The sequence below is a fragment of the Pseudorca crassidens genome, chromosome 13, assembly GCF_039906515.1.
Source record: "Pseudorca crassidens isolate mPseCra1 chromosome 13, mPseCra1.hap1, whole genome shotgun sequence".
Lineage (NCBI taxonomy): Eukaryota > Metazoa > Chordata > Mammalia > Artiodactyla > Delphinidae > Pseudorca > Pseudorca crassidens.
Window position 1 is genome coordinate 12,586,284 of NC_090308.1, and position 12,646 is coordinate 12,598,929.

Sequence of the window (12,646 nt, forward strand, 5' to 3'; positions counted from 1 at the left end):
GTCTTGTATAATACATATGCAAATATATAGTTTTAGAAGCACATTGAATCAGGATAAACACTTTGTTTTGTACTTGCTTTTTTCACTTAATAGTATGTTAGGATTTTTCCAGGCCATTACAAGGCCCCCCACCCCATCTCAGTCTTTTTATTAGCTTCTTAATAACATGGTACTTTTGGAATTGGTACCATACTTTATCCGTTTTCCTGTTAATGGACAATTATATTGTATCAGTTTTTTCTTTTTGCCTTTGCAAGCCTTATTGAATTAATATTCTTCCACATTTATTTATGTATATGAGGTGTGTTTTGTAGGATAGATATTTATAACTAGGATTATTGGGCGAAGGGGATGAAAATTTATGTTTTGAATAGTATCATCAAATTACCTGCTTAATATTGGCTGTTCCAGTTTTTCATGGTCGACTCAACAAGGGATGAGAATGTTTTTCCTAAAATCTAATAGAAATCAGCAATATTTAAAATTTTTGCCAATCTAGTGGTGGAAAATATTTTCCTGTGCATTTCCCAAAATACTACTGAGCCTGAGAATTTTCCCATATATTTATTAACCATTTGTACTTTTTTGGTCATTTTCTGTTTCTTAGTTTTGTTTGTTTTTCTACTGAGTCTTGATGAGCATTTTTCAGTTCCTATGGCATGATCTGGGCCCAGGTATTGGTCCAGTTTTAAGTGGCCCAAGAGACTCATGTTTATCATGGTGCAAAAGGGGACTTTCTAAATGAGGCTGGAGCTCATCTTCTGTCTTGTAGGCAGTTCTATTTTATTTATTTTTTAAAATAAAATTTATTACATATTTCCTGTTAAAAAATAATCAGTACAGCAAGACCATGGCAGAATGAGGGTTGGGTAAGGGTTCCTAATTTGTTGACAATTGTGGACTTGGGAATGTGCAATATTTGTGCTATGGTGGGGTGTAGCTGGGTAATTTAGCAGGAATTACAGGACTAGAAAAAATAAACCATATAGGTGAATCAATAAATGCATAGCATTATTATTATCATTTTGTTGATATTGATTGACTTAGGCTACTTATGTTTCAAAACAAGATGAATACACATTATGGGATATTTTTTAAAAATAAAGAAAACTGGAAAGAAGTGGGAAATAAATCACTTAGATTATCTCTCCCCCAAAATGATATTTTCCCTTTAAATAGAAGGTTATATAGCTAGGAACATATGAAATAGATACATTTTGTGTCTTTTGTGTATTTAAATAAGTTTCTAATTGAACCCTTGAAAAGGAACTACAGTGGCCTGAAGTCATAAGCCAAGTTTGTGTTCCTTAAGGTTTGTCTAGTTCTTTTTTCATTATTGATGGGTAGTTGAAATTCATTGCCAATAAATGGTAAATCAATGGAAGATGAGACATTGTCAGTTTTTACCTTACATAAAATTTTTCAAGAAATTGAAATTTTCCCCAGCTTAGGAATAACTGTGAAGCTCTGGCCAGATCTTTTTACTGATTGATATAAAGATTGTGGTTTAAAAATAGATCATCTTCATTTTGTGTGTGTGTGTGAAATAAGCTTACATTTTAAGAATTAAAGAGATAGAACTTTAAAGGTCAAGTTAAGAAATTCATTTTGATGGTTGACAAGAATTTCAAATACACAATTACAAAACGTATATTTATTCGTATATTTAGAATATCTAATGTAGTTGCCCACTTTAACTGGCTGTATAATGGGCCACCTCATTTCTTATCTGGCAAAGAATGCCCTAAGTACGGACAGTATTGTGAAACCAGAGGTCTTAGGTTTCCATACCACAAACTTAGGCTGTTTCTAGAAATGTTTAGACTGACGATAGCACTATGACTTAATTTTGTTATAAAGTCTGGTACAAGACCTTCCTTTAGGGTCTAGCATAAAGGTGAATATGTTGGGAACCAGTGTCTCTGTCAAACATTTATTTTCTATTTGAATTTTAGGTGGTTAAACAAATTTGGATTAGCTATAATCCATCTTGAATCCACTACAAAGGATGAAGGTATGTTCTATTTTCAATTTCTGAAAATTTAGCAAGAATATTAGAATAGGGTGAAAATACAATGTCATGTTCTATGTAGTCTTGTTCTAATGAACCATACTTTGTTATTTAAAATTATCTGAAAATATGTATAGACAGACATAGACACACAGGCTCACCAACATGGAATAGAGCTTCCCATGCTGGCTAAGAACGCTTTTCACACTTCACCCACACATTAGCAGCTGTAGGCTTCACTGGGATCTCAACCAATTGCCAATGCAAATGTTTTATTGCCCCACTTACTGAATTCTTACTCATAGACATGATCTCGTCATGTTCGAGACAGATAACTTTCAGCCCACTGTTTCCTCTCTGATATTTTAGTATTTCCACCAGGTGTGTGCTGAGACTAATTACCCTAAGTTTGTACCAGGAGCCTGAATGTCAGATTGGGACAGAAGCCGTATTTTTAGCTCAGTCTGTAGCTTTCAGGGTTCAAAAGCTACAAGAGTCTAATTCTTCTTAATGATGAAGTTACTCCTTAATATTGAGAAGAAAGAGGATTTAGGTGCCAGGGTCACAGAGCTGACACTATTTCTGAAATGCTCAGACCACATAAAACTTGGAAATTGGAAGTAGGGAGTTATATCTTCGGAGAACAAAATCATAAAATCTTAAATTTAGAAATGAAAAAGTGGCAACTTGATTTAAAACAATAAAGAAGTGTAACGCAATACTGTGAAACCAGTGTCCTAATCATCTCCTTGGTCTTCTTTTCCATAAAATAAGCACCCATTATATATGTGAAGTATATTTATAGATTGTGAGCAAAAAGTAACTACACAAAACCCTTCTCCTTTTCCTGGTATGTAAGGCCTTCTATGATATGGCCTCAAGCAACCTTTCAGCTTTGTTTTCCACCATGTCCCGTAGGGGACTCTGAATACTTGGCTCAGTCTGTGTCCTCAGCCTGGTACTCCCATTACTCTGTGTGCACCATTGATGGTTTACTTATCCTGCCATTTTCAGCTCATTAAGATTCCTATGCTCAAAATTAATCACTACTGATCTTGTGCTCCCTTAGTGTATGACTCACACCTCTTTTGAGGAATTAGTTTCATTTTCCCTGAGCTATGGTTAGTCGTCTTTCTGCTTACTGGACACTCTTTGAGGGCAGAAACCCTCACAGAGGGAAAGTCTTATGTATCAGGTAGCTCACTAGATAAGTGCTTTCTGAATTGGGTTGGAAATGCAATAGCCAGATGGAGAAGAACCTCTGCTCATGCATTATGGAATAAGTGATGACAGTGCTGAAACATTCAGCGTTTTCCTTTTTGTTATAGAATGCTACAGTGAGAGTGAACAGGAAGATCCCGAAATAGCTGTCGAGACACGACCCCCTCATTACTCTGCGGAGACTCTCTCTCCTTTGGTACGTACCGTCGTAATTGGTCTGTTGGTCATCGATCAAATGTGTGGATGTCGTTCTTTCCAGTTGGGTAGAAACTACCTTGACTAATACATTTTTAGAGGACGCTAAGTTAAGGTACTCGCCAAAGAGCAAGTGCAGTTCTCAGGGCGCTGATTTTGAGCCTTCTCCATAGCAACCCATTTATATGACAGATTCGGTGCATTTGTGTGTGACCCACAGATGTATTATGCTCAGAGGGTTCATGGTAATGCAGAGGACTTCTAGGTAATGGGCCAATGCTTGCAAAGATTTGTTTTATAATGTTTATTTATATCCTACTTGTTCTCAGAAAGAATTGAAAATACCTTGCCTAGGTGCATGCACTCTAACGATGTAAAATGAATGTAAAGGGGATGAAGGCAATAACATGAAGAGAAAATTAGAATCAGAAAGAGAGCAGGAAGCCAGGAGTGGGGTTGGTGCATTAAATCTGGGTATATTTACTAGAGAGAAGTCCAAGCTTGAGTCTAAGCTTTGGAAGCATCCAGTGTAAGTTCAGGTTATTAATGGACGTTAAGGCTATGGAGAGTTGCTTTATATTTGGATGTTCATGGGCGTTACAGCGACGGCATGTAGAAAGAGTCAAGCAGAGATCTTTGGCGAGGTTGACTTATGGCTTTTATACCTACCATATACCAGCACTTATATAGCTACTTTAAATATATAATCATTTACTTCCCTCAGATAACCCTGAAATGCAGTATTATTTAATCTGCATTTCCCTGATTACTAATGAGGTCAAGCATCTTTTCATGTTTTTTTTGATATCTGGATTTTCTGTTCTGTTAAGCGTCTCAAGTCTTTTGTACATTTTTAGCTGTCTTACTACTATTATTTTGGATTTATAGGATTTCTTTATTAATCTGTACCTTAGTCCTTTGTCAGTTAAAAATGAGGCAGATCTTCTTTCCCAGTCTATGGCGTTTATATTTTTTAAACTCTGTTTCTTTTTGTTGACAGATGCTCTTGATTTCTGTGTGTCAGGTTTACGCATCACGTCCGTTGTGGTTGGTGTCTTTGTTTCTGGCTTACATATTGTTTCCTATTCCCAGGTCATGAGGACATAGATATTACTATCTCGTTTCATGGATTAGGAAACAGAGGTTCAGAGAGGTAGAATGGCCTAGTCATACCCCCAGAAAATGGAGCACCTGAGATGGGAACCCCGGTCTGTCTAGCTTTATAGCATATGCTCCTTCCATTCTACTATGACACTCGTTCATCCATGGACCCGAGTAACTATAAGTTCTAATAGGTTACTGCAACTCCTTCACTTACCAGACCTCTTCTGCCAGAATTTTCTGTTTTGTGTGATAAGGTTTTCAATCTTTATTTGCCAGTTCCTGGGTTTAAGGTGTTAATATCATTTAAATAATGACTTCTACTGTTTTTATCTGCTGCCAGTGGGGAATTGTGGTCACTTTTCTAATTTATTTGGCTAGCAGCTGAGACCAGAAATAAATAGTTATTGAATGAATATTTATTAAAAATCTATTAAATAGGATTAGCCAAAGTTAAGCAAGACATAAATAAAATTAAACTTTGGTAAAACGTCGACCAATTTTTGCACTAGATTTACAATATAGCCTCTCTTAATATAGTTTTCCCTTGAAGTAGTCTATCTCTTCTTTTAAAATCAGTTTCTGCATTTGGAAAAAATGAAATAGATGTGCCTTGCTGGTTTAATAGAGAAGCCTGTGTTTCTGTTTAGTTTCTTTTTGCCTTCATCTCTGTTTCTCTGTGTCTCTCCATTTTTGTCTGTCTCTTATATGATTTAGTTTTGTTCTAAAATACTGTGATTTTCAGTTTTATAATGGCAAACTATATCACAGATTACAAAGAACATTGTCAGGCATCTAGAACTCTACTGGATGAAAGTAAAAGCAACAAAGTTGTCTTCTTAGATGAAGGATCATGGCTCAATTGCATTATACAATGATAGTCTTACATAATGTTAGAGTAGGAGCCCAGAGAATGCTTGTTTCCAAACAAATAAATGAAGGGATGGATGTGAGACCAGTAGGTTAGGTCACTGAATTGGGAGCATTCTTTAGAATGTCATTCTAAACGTCAATCAAATGTTATTCCTTAAAGTCCTAAGAAGTTAAGCATTTATTTGAAGACCACTAAGGCTAACATTATTCTTTCTGAAGAAATGTATTAGAAATAGATAAATGTTGAACAGTTAGATTTTACTTTCCTTAGAAACAGAGTATGTTGTTCCCGCTCACGTATTTCCCAGGCAGATTTTGTTTTCTCTTGTTTCTGAAAAACAGACATGCCAGACACTTGGTTAAAACAACATTTAAGCTTTTTTATCTAAACAGATGAAATTTTAAAAATCATGGTAACTTTTATCCAGAGCATGAAGCAGCTTATTGTTTTGGCTCCATCTGGCATAGGCTACATGACTGAGCTATACGAGCCTAGGCGAGAAAACAAAACAAAACAAAAACCAAAGACACCCCAACCTTTCCCAAGTTCTTGCTTTTAAAAAAATTTCTGGGTAATGAACTTTCATTTTGGAATGATGAATTCAAAAGTATAAGATCATACTATTCTGGAAAATTCTCTCAAAATTATAAAATCTCGAACTAAGAGTTTAATTCTGTGTCCAGTCATTTTGATTGCTCTAAAGATAAACAGTAAGACTTCAGCACCAGACCAATTCGGACCTGTTTCTAATGGGTGGGACCACGTTCTGCAGAGAATAAAGAACATTACAGGGTCTCCTTTGAGTGAACAGCAGATTTCTCTTTATGTGTTTCCTTCTTGAGAAAGCTCCACAGGATGGATAGTGAAAAGAACATCCATTTATTTACAGAGAAATTAAAAATGGAGAGTTTTTCCACAGGCTCAAAACAGATGGAACTCTGTAGGTTTCACTTTGGAAGATCCTTTGTGGAAATCACTACCTGTGATTCCTTGAAATTCACAAAAGAGCAAAAAAGGAACTGACTTCAATTATATTTCCAACTCAATTTTATATGTTATAAAGTGATTTAAGAGATCAAAGATCATTAAAAATTTGTTACAAATATTTTCCCCCTAAGTTTAATTTTTAAAAAGTGTCTGATAACTTGAGCTGTGCTTATATGCTTATTCATTCATTTAACAAATATTTATTGAGAGCTACTATTCTAAATAGTACTTGGGACACAACAGTAAATGAACAAAGATTCATTTCTTCATGTAGCCAAACTTCTGGTTGAGGGAGACTGAAAATAAACAATCAACATAAGTAAATTATCTGCTAGGTCAGTAGAAGAAGTGGAGCTGAAGGGGTCAGGACAGTTTGTGACAATGAATAGGGGAACCAGGATAGGCCTGAGTGAGAGTTGAGATCTGAGCAAAACTCTTGAAAGGTGGTATAAGAGTCAGCCAGGTGGATATTCAGGGAAGGTGTTTTCCAAGCAAAGGGAGCAGTTAGAGTCCAGATCTCCTTGGTGCATAGATGGCAATGCAAAGAGGCCAGTATGGCTGGAACAGGGTGAACCAAGGTGAGAGTTGCAGGAAATGAGGTTGGAGGATAATTGTGTCCATATGTATGGGGCCTGTGGACCATTAAGGACTTTGATGTTTTGAGTTCCTTAGCCTTTGGAAGTTTTGAGCAGAAGAGTGATGTGACTGATCTCCATTTTAAAAGGGCCACTCATGCTGCTGTGGGGAGAGACCCTGTGGCATAGGGGGAAAGTATAGAAGCAAAGAAGTCTAAGGGGGAGTGTGCAGTAATCTAGTGTAGTGAGCATGATGACTGGGATGAGGTCACAGTTGAGAAATGGAATGGTTGGATTTTGAATGTAGTTGGAAGGTAGACCTACAGGTGGATCAGATATGAGAGAAGATAAATATCCCAGTTTTAAGCAGCTCATGCAGATTATTTTAACATGAGAGTCCTTATATTTTGATGCTTTTTCAGAAGTACAACTCCTTTATATCCAAAGGATGGGAAAAAAACCCTGTGTACTCTGGCCCATTGGCCAGAGGTCAAAGATTAAACACAAAAAGGGGTAAAATCAATTTTAGAAATTCAAATTTAATCTTAGTAGGATGGCTCTTGCACAGTTGTTTACTAAAAGACATGTTCTTTCGATACGTGTACTATGATACAATAGTAGAAATGCTTTCAAGTGAGATAGTTGGATGAAAAGTTGTTAGTGAGTACATATACTTACAAAGAAAAGGTAGAAAGAAAAATTCACCCTCTGTCCTCAAGATGCAAAACATTTCCTTAAGCTCTATGGTTGAGCACTTAACTGATTTTAAGATTTTTCTAAAATTAGATTTTACATTTCACCTCTTGCTTTAACGGTTCATCTTCTGGCCGTCAGTCACAGGCAGGGGGCTGTCGGCAACCTCTCCCGGGCCTCCATGTTTGCCCCTGCCCCAGTTGGGGTTTGCACTAGCTCTTGCCCAGGCTATTTTGAAATAGCAGCCTCTTTTTTTTTTTTTTGTCTCTAATCTCTCTTTCCTCTTAATAAAACCACTTCCAAATTAGTCTTCCTAATATGCAGTTCTGATAAATTGATTCAACAACAAAAGACCTTTCAGTGCATCCTCATTGCTTATCAAATTAATCCTCAATTCATTGGCTTGGTATTTCAGGCCCTTGGGCTTACTTCTAACTGCCATGACAGTCTCCTCCTTTTTCATCAGCCTCCTTTTTCATCAGCCTCCTTTTTCATCAGCCCAATAAACTGCCCCCTATTTCCCCAAAGCTTTCCAGACTTTTCTGTTCCTGTACCTATATTTACAAAGTTTCTCCACTTGCAGGAACCATTCACTCTCACCCCAATTCCACCTTCTAAATATCTTTCAAGACTGGTTTAAATGTGACTTCTTTCATTAAACCTTCCCTGGTCCCCTGAGACAGGAGGATCTTTCCTTCTTCTAAACTCTTTATATTTCTATAGTGCATTTTCTGGGATACTTTTTTCATGGTGTTAGCCTCTGCCTTGAATTATAGATTTTGTGTATCGGGTTTATTTATCTAATTATTAAATTCTTAAGGTTAGAGGCAGTGTCCAATATCTTTTTCTTTACCCGCAACATCTATGACCTTGTCTAACACATATTTGAACCTAATTAAATATTTATTTAATGGATTGATAAATGGGCGGGTGGGTGACGATTGTCACTTCCTCCACAGATCTGTAGCTATACAAATATTCCCCCGTGTGAATTAGAAAGTTACTTTACACTTGTCTAGTGATTTCACTTGGCTTTCAGAAGGATGACTTCATTCGACTCATAGAAGTCCCGTCTTTTACAAATGAAGTCAAGTGCCAGAGAAGTAAATAGAACTGTCTTAAGTAACCTTTGCAAGCTTAAGTTTACCTTTTATTACGAATATCTTTTATGTTCTCTCATTTGCTCTTTTTGATAATCTAAGGCAGACAAACCACTGGCAACTTTTTTTTTCTGTGTCAACCACGTGCCAGGTATTTTCCAAAGAAGGGGATGCTGAACTGAGCTGGACAGTCTCTTCCGTGGAGCATCTTAAGTTCTTAGTTGAAGAAAAGTCACAATAATTTGTAATTCAAACAGTCTGAGTACTGATAAATGCTACGAAGAAGCATTAACTGGGGCAGTGTTCTAGGGAGTAGCTGGGGTTGAGGTCGGGGAGGATATTGCTTTGCTTATGACCGTCAGGGAAGAGCCTGCTAAGGAGGTGATATTTGACTTGAGACCGAAGTGATGGGAAGGAGTCAGCCAACCCCAAATCCACAGAGTGAGCTTTTCAGGCACAAGGAACCAGAGACGTGCTCAAGGAACAGAAACAAGACCATGCGGTTGGAAAGGAGAGGGAAGGGGAGGTTGAAGATGTTGCTGGAGAGGTGGGTAGGGGTCCATGTGGGTTGTCTTGGCTATAATGATGACTATGGATATTCTACTCATGATGGACAGTCACTGGAGGATTTTCAGCAGGACAACACTATGATGCATTTTCTGCTTTAGAAATGCTCTAGCTATTGTTTGGTGGATGGACTAGGGTAGGGAGGGGTTGGGTAATGGTAGAGGCAGGAAGTCAGTAAACTAGGACCTGGAAGTAAAGTGGTTTCTGCAAGGCCACTTGGATACTAAAGATTGGAGTGAGGAATGGACGGCCTGCAGCTCATTGCCCAAGGTCATGCAGAAGGCCAGTGACAGAGGGGGCAGTATACCATACAAAGTCTTCGGGTTTTTAGAATAATGTTTCTACTAACATATGGTAGAATTATAAACACAATACCTCCTAGGGCTTAACAGCAATTGGTTAGTTTATTTTCATTAATATGGCCAATGGAAGGAAAGAACAGCTGTGTACTTTCCTTTTTTTCTCATTTGGTTGTATTTTGTTTAGTCTTAAGTTATTCCTGTATTTTCTTTTATTTTTTATATACTTTGACTAATGCTGCTTAAATTTCTATGCTGACTCACTCCTTTCTAATTACAGGCTTTTGGTGGCCATTTTCAACTCTTTTTTCTTTTCTTTAAAACTTGTGTTTTAAAAACAATTCAGAGAAAAGAATTTTAGAGCTAATCAGCTTTTGAACTAAGCTTCTTCAATGAATAAAAATCTCTTATACAGAAAATGGAGAAAAGCAATATTGATTCTTTTATTTAATCATGTACATACTCTCCTCATTAAAACTAAGATTTTTAAAATATCTTTCATTTTCTCATTAAAAAAATAAAAATTTGAAGCCCAAATGTTCTGAAATAAATGAAACAACATACAATTATTAATGTCTAATAAATAAAATAATTTTATTTGAGATTCTGAGAATACTTTGTAGGAGTATCTGCATTGCAATCAGTAATGGTCACCCCTGGATCCCAGGATTAGGATAAATCATCCATAGCAACTTCACAGAGAACTTCAGGGTGCTCCTGAGTAAGGGACTGAACTGCTCTGGGCTGTTTGCCTTCACATAGCTGGTTTCCTAGACCAGTCTTTGTAGCATTAATTTATTACCAACTAGCTATTAATTTATTAATTTACTAAGGTCAGGCACAAATGCAAAAAAATGGAGATGCAAAAATGATTAAAAGCAGCCTGCTCTCAAGTAACTCACCAAAAAAGAGGAACAGATCCATCAGCAATTACAGTATTAGTTGACAAATAAAACGATACTCTACCTGGTGTGATAGAAGTAAGCCCAGGATAGAAGTAAGCCCAGGAGCGTGGGGAAAAGATACCTACCTCGCCCTGAGGCCACTGGAGAAGGCTTCCTGGAGGAGGTGACCCTTGAACTGACCCTTGAAGGTTGGGGTTGTGTGAGCCAAGCCAGGGGTGGGCTGGAGAGGAGAGGCTGTTGCTCCTTTCTACCTTCATGTGATTTGCAGTGGGGAGTTTTCTGGGTGTGTTACTTGGATAGTTCCTAGAGGCACTGAGCTAAAGGTTCTCTGTTTGACTTATGGCTATGAGTAGCTAGAGGATGGTAGAAATAATAAAGCAGGATTTAGCTTTATTAAACCACAGGGTTTATAAAGCACATTCCCCTATCGATCCTCTGTAACTGCACTCCAGGTAACCTTTGATATGTGTCAATCTCTTCTGACGAAAACTCCCTCTGACCTGGTACACACCATCCTTTTCTCATTTTGATTTTTCTTCTCTCTGGTTCTTTTCCTTTTTCCGCCCCTCGCTCTTCTTTTCTCCATTTGAAAACCAACTTTATACGTGCTACGTGGTGCTAGAGAAAGCGGGCTGGAAGCATTGGCTGTGTGTTTGAGGAGTACCACAAGCAGAAATACACTCCCCGGAAATTTCTGATGCTCATTGAATGTGTCTTTCCTCAGTCTTTTAAGCAGAGTTTTGAGGTTTAAAAAGGCTACGGAACGTGCTGCAGCAACAGCGTTTTTGCACAAATAGCCCATTTTGCTATAATCAAATTACAGTAGTATCAGCAGGAGAAGCAGGAAAAGCTCGTGTTTGGTCTCTTTTCAGAAAAGGAAGCTGATCCCACTGAAGCCAAGTTTTACTAAAATAGCTCACAATAGGGAACTGTGTCAGGACTGGGCCTGAATGGGTATTTTTGTTAACATTTATTCCGTAGATCCTGCTAACGAGTAAACAAGTCTTGGCATTTATTTGGACAGTTTGGTAGGGGGTGCGTTACCTCCTCTGGGTAGCTAGGATTTTATTTAGTGAATTACAGATCTGGATCTCCTAGTTAAGTGGTCTGGGTGATTGAAGGCAGCTGGTTTGAAAGATTTTTGACACATTCCTGAAAGGAAAGTTTTCATGTCATGCCAAATATATTATTTTTAAGAAGATGTGTGTGATGAGTTAGTATCTTAACTAGATGTTTTAGTGTCATGCTACTAAAAAGTGGATTTATTGCTTATTTGACAATCCATGTCTAGCATGCAGCCAGCTAGGCACTCATCGGACACTTCCTGACTTTTTCCATCAGAACTCAGAGCTTAGAACCTGCAAAATTCTTGGGCACATATTAATTTGGAACACAGTCAACTATCTCGAGTTAGTTGCAGTGATGCTGAGGTTTTGGGGAAAGGAGCCTACTTTGCTCTTTGGCCTCTTCCCTCTAACAATCTCCTCCCTACCAGTTCCTCCACTTCCTTGGAGATCTGAATGCTTGAAATTGACAGGAGTATCTCATAGGGTGACATAATGAAACCGAACCAGAAAAAGCCTTCTCTATCTTATCTGCCATTGGAGATATAGGGTGACCCCTAGAGCACTGGTGTTTAGATTTTTTGGATTTTTATTGACCAATGAAATTAAAAATGGAGGAACAACATATAGTTGCCAAATCTTTATTTTGCTATGGAGAACATTAAAAAAAAATCTCCAAAAGACAAAAACTAATAGCTACCATTACCATTTTCCAAATGAAGGCATATATTTTAACATCAAAATGTAACAAGGATAAAATCTCAGAATAAATGAAGTCCTTCCCCAGAGAGGACATTGGTGATGTTGCATTGATGTTTTCTCCATGGACTGGTGAAAATTTTGCCAAGGATTGGCATTCACCCTTGGATTGTATGCCAGGAGATGCTTTCAGAAGATCCTACACCCACCATCAACCCACTTCTCGTAGTTTTTGGTTTCCCTTTAATGAATGAGGAGACTGCATATGTATTCCCGTCTTCTTTGGTGAAAGTTTATTGATATTTTAAAATTATTGAAGAGTGAATGAGTTAACATTATTTCACTTAACTCTGCA

The 12,646-nt window shown here is 37.5% G+C and overlaps 2 protein-coding genes across 3 annotated transcripts in view; one reads left to right on the plus strand and one right to left on the minus strand.

The window, feature by feature from the left end:
* IPCEF1 (interaction protein for cytohesin exchange factors 1) overlaps positions 1–12,646 on the plus strand; it is a 183,075-nt gene that overhangs the window by 140,625 nt on the left and 29,804 nt on the right. For both annotated transcript variants that reach the window (XM_067701721.1, XM_067701722.1), the window contains 2 exons: positions 1,956–2,014; positions 3,340–3,428. In XM_067701721.1, coding sequence (XP_067557822.1) covers positions 1,956–2,014; positions 3,340–3,428 — 148 coding nt within the window. The remainder of the gene's footprint in view (positions 1–1,955; positions 2,015–3,339; positions 3,429–12,646) is intronic.
* Positions 1–12,646, minus strand: part of OPRM1 (opioid receptor mu 1) — a 160,323-nt gene that overhangs the window by 38,433 nt on the left and 109,244 nt on the right. The gene's annotated exons all lie outside the window — the stretch shown is intronic.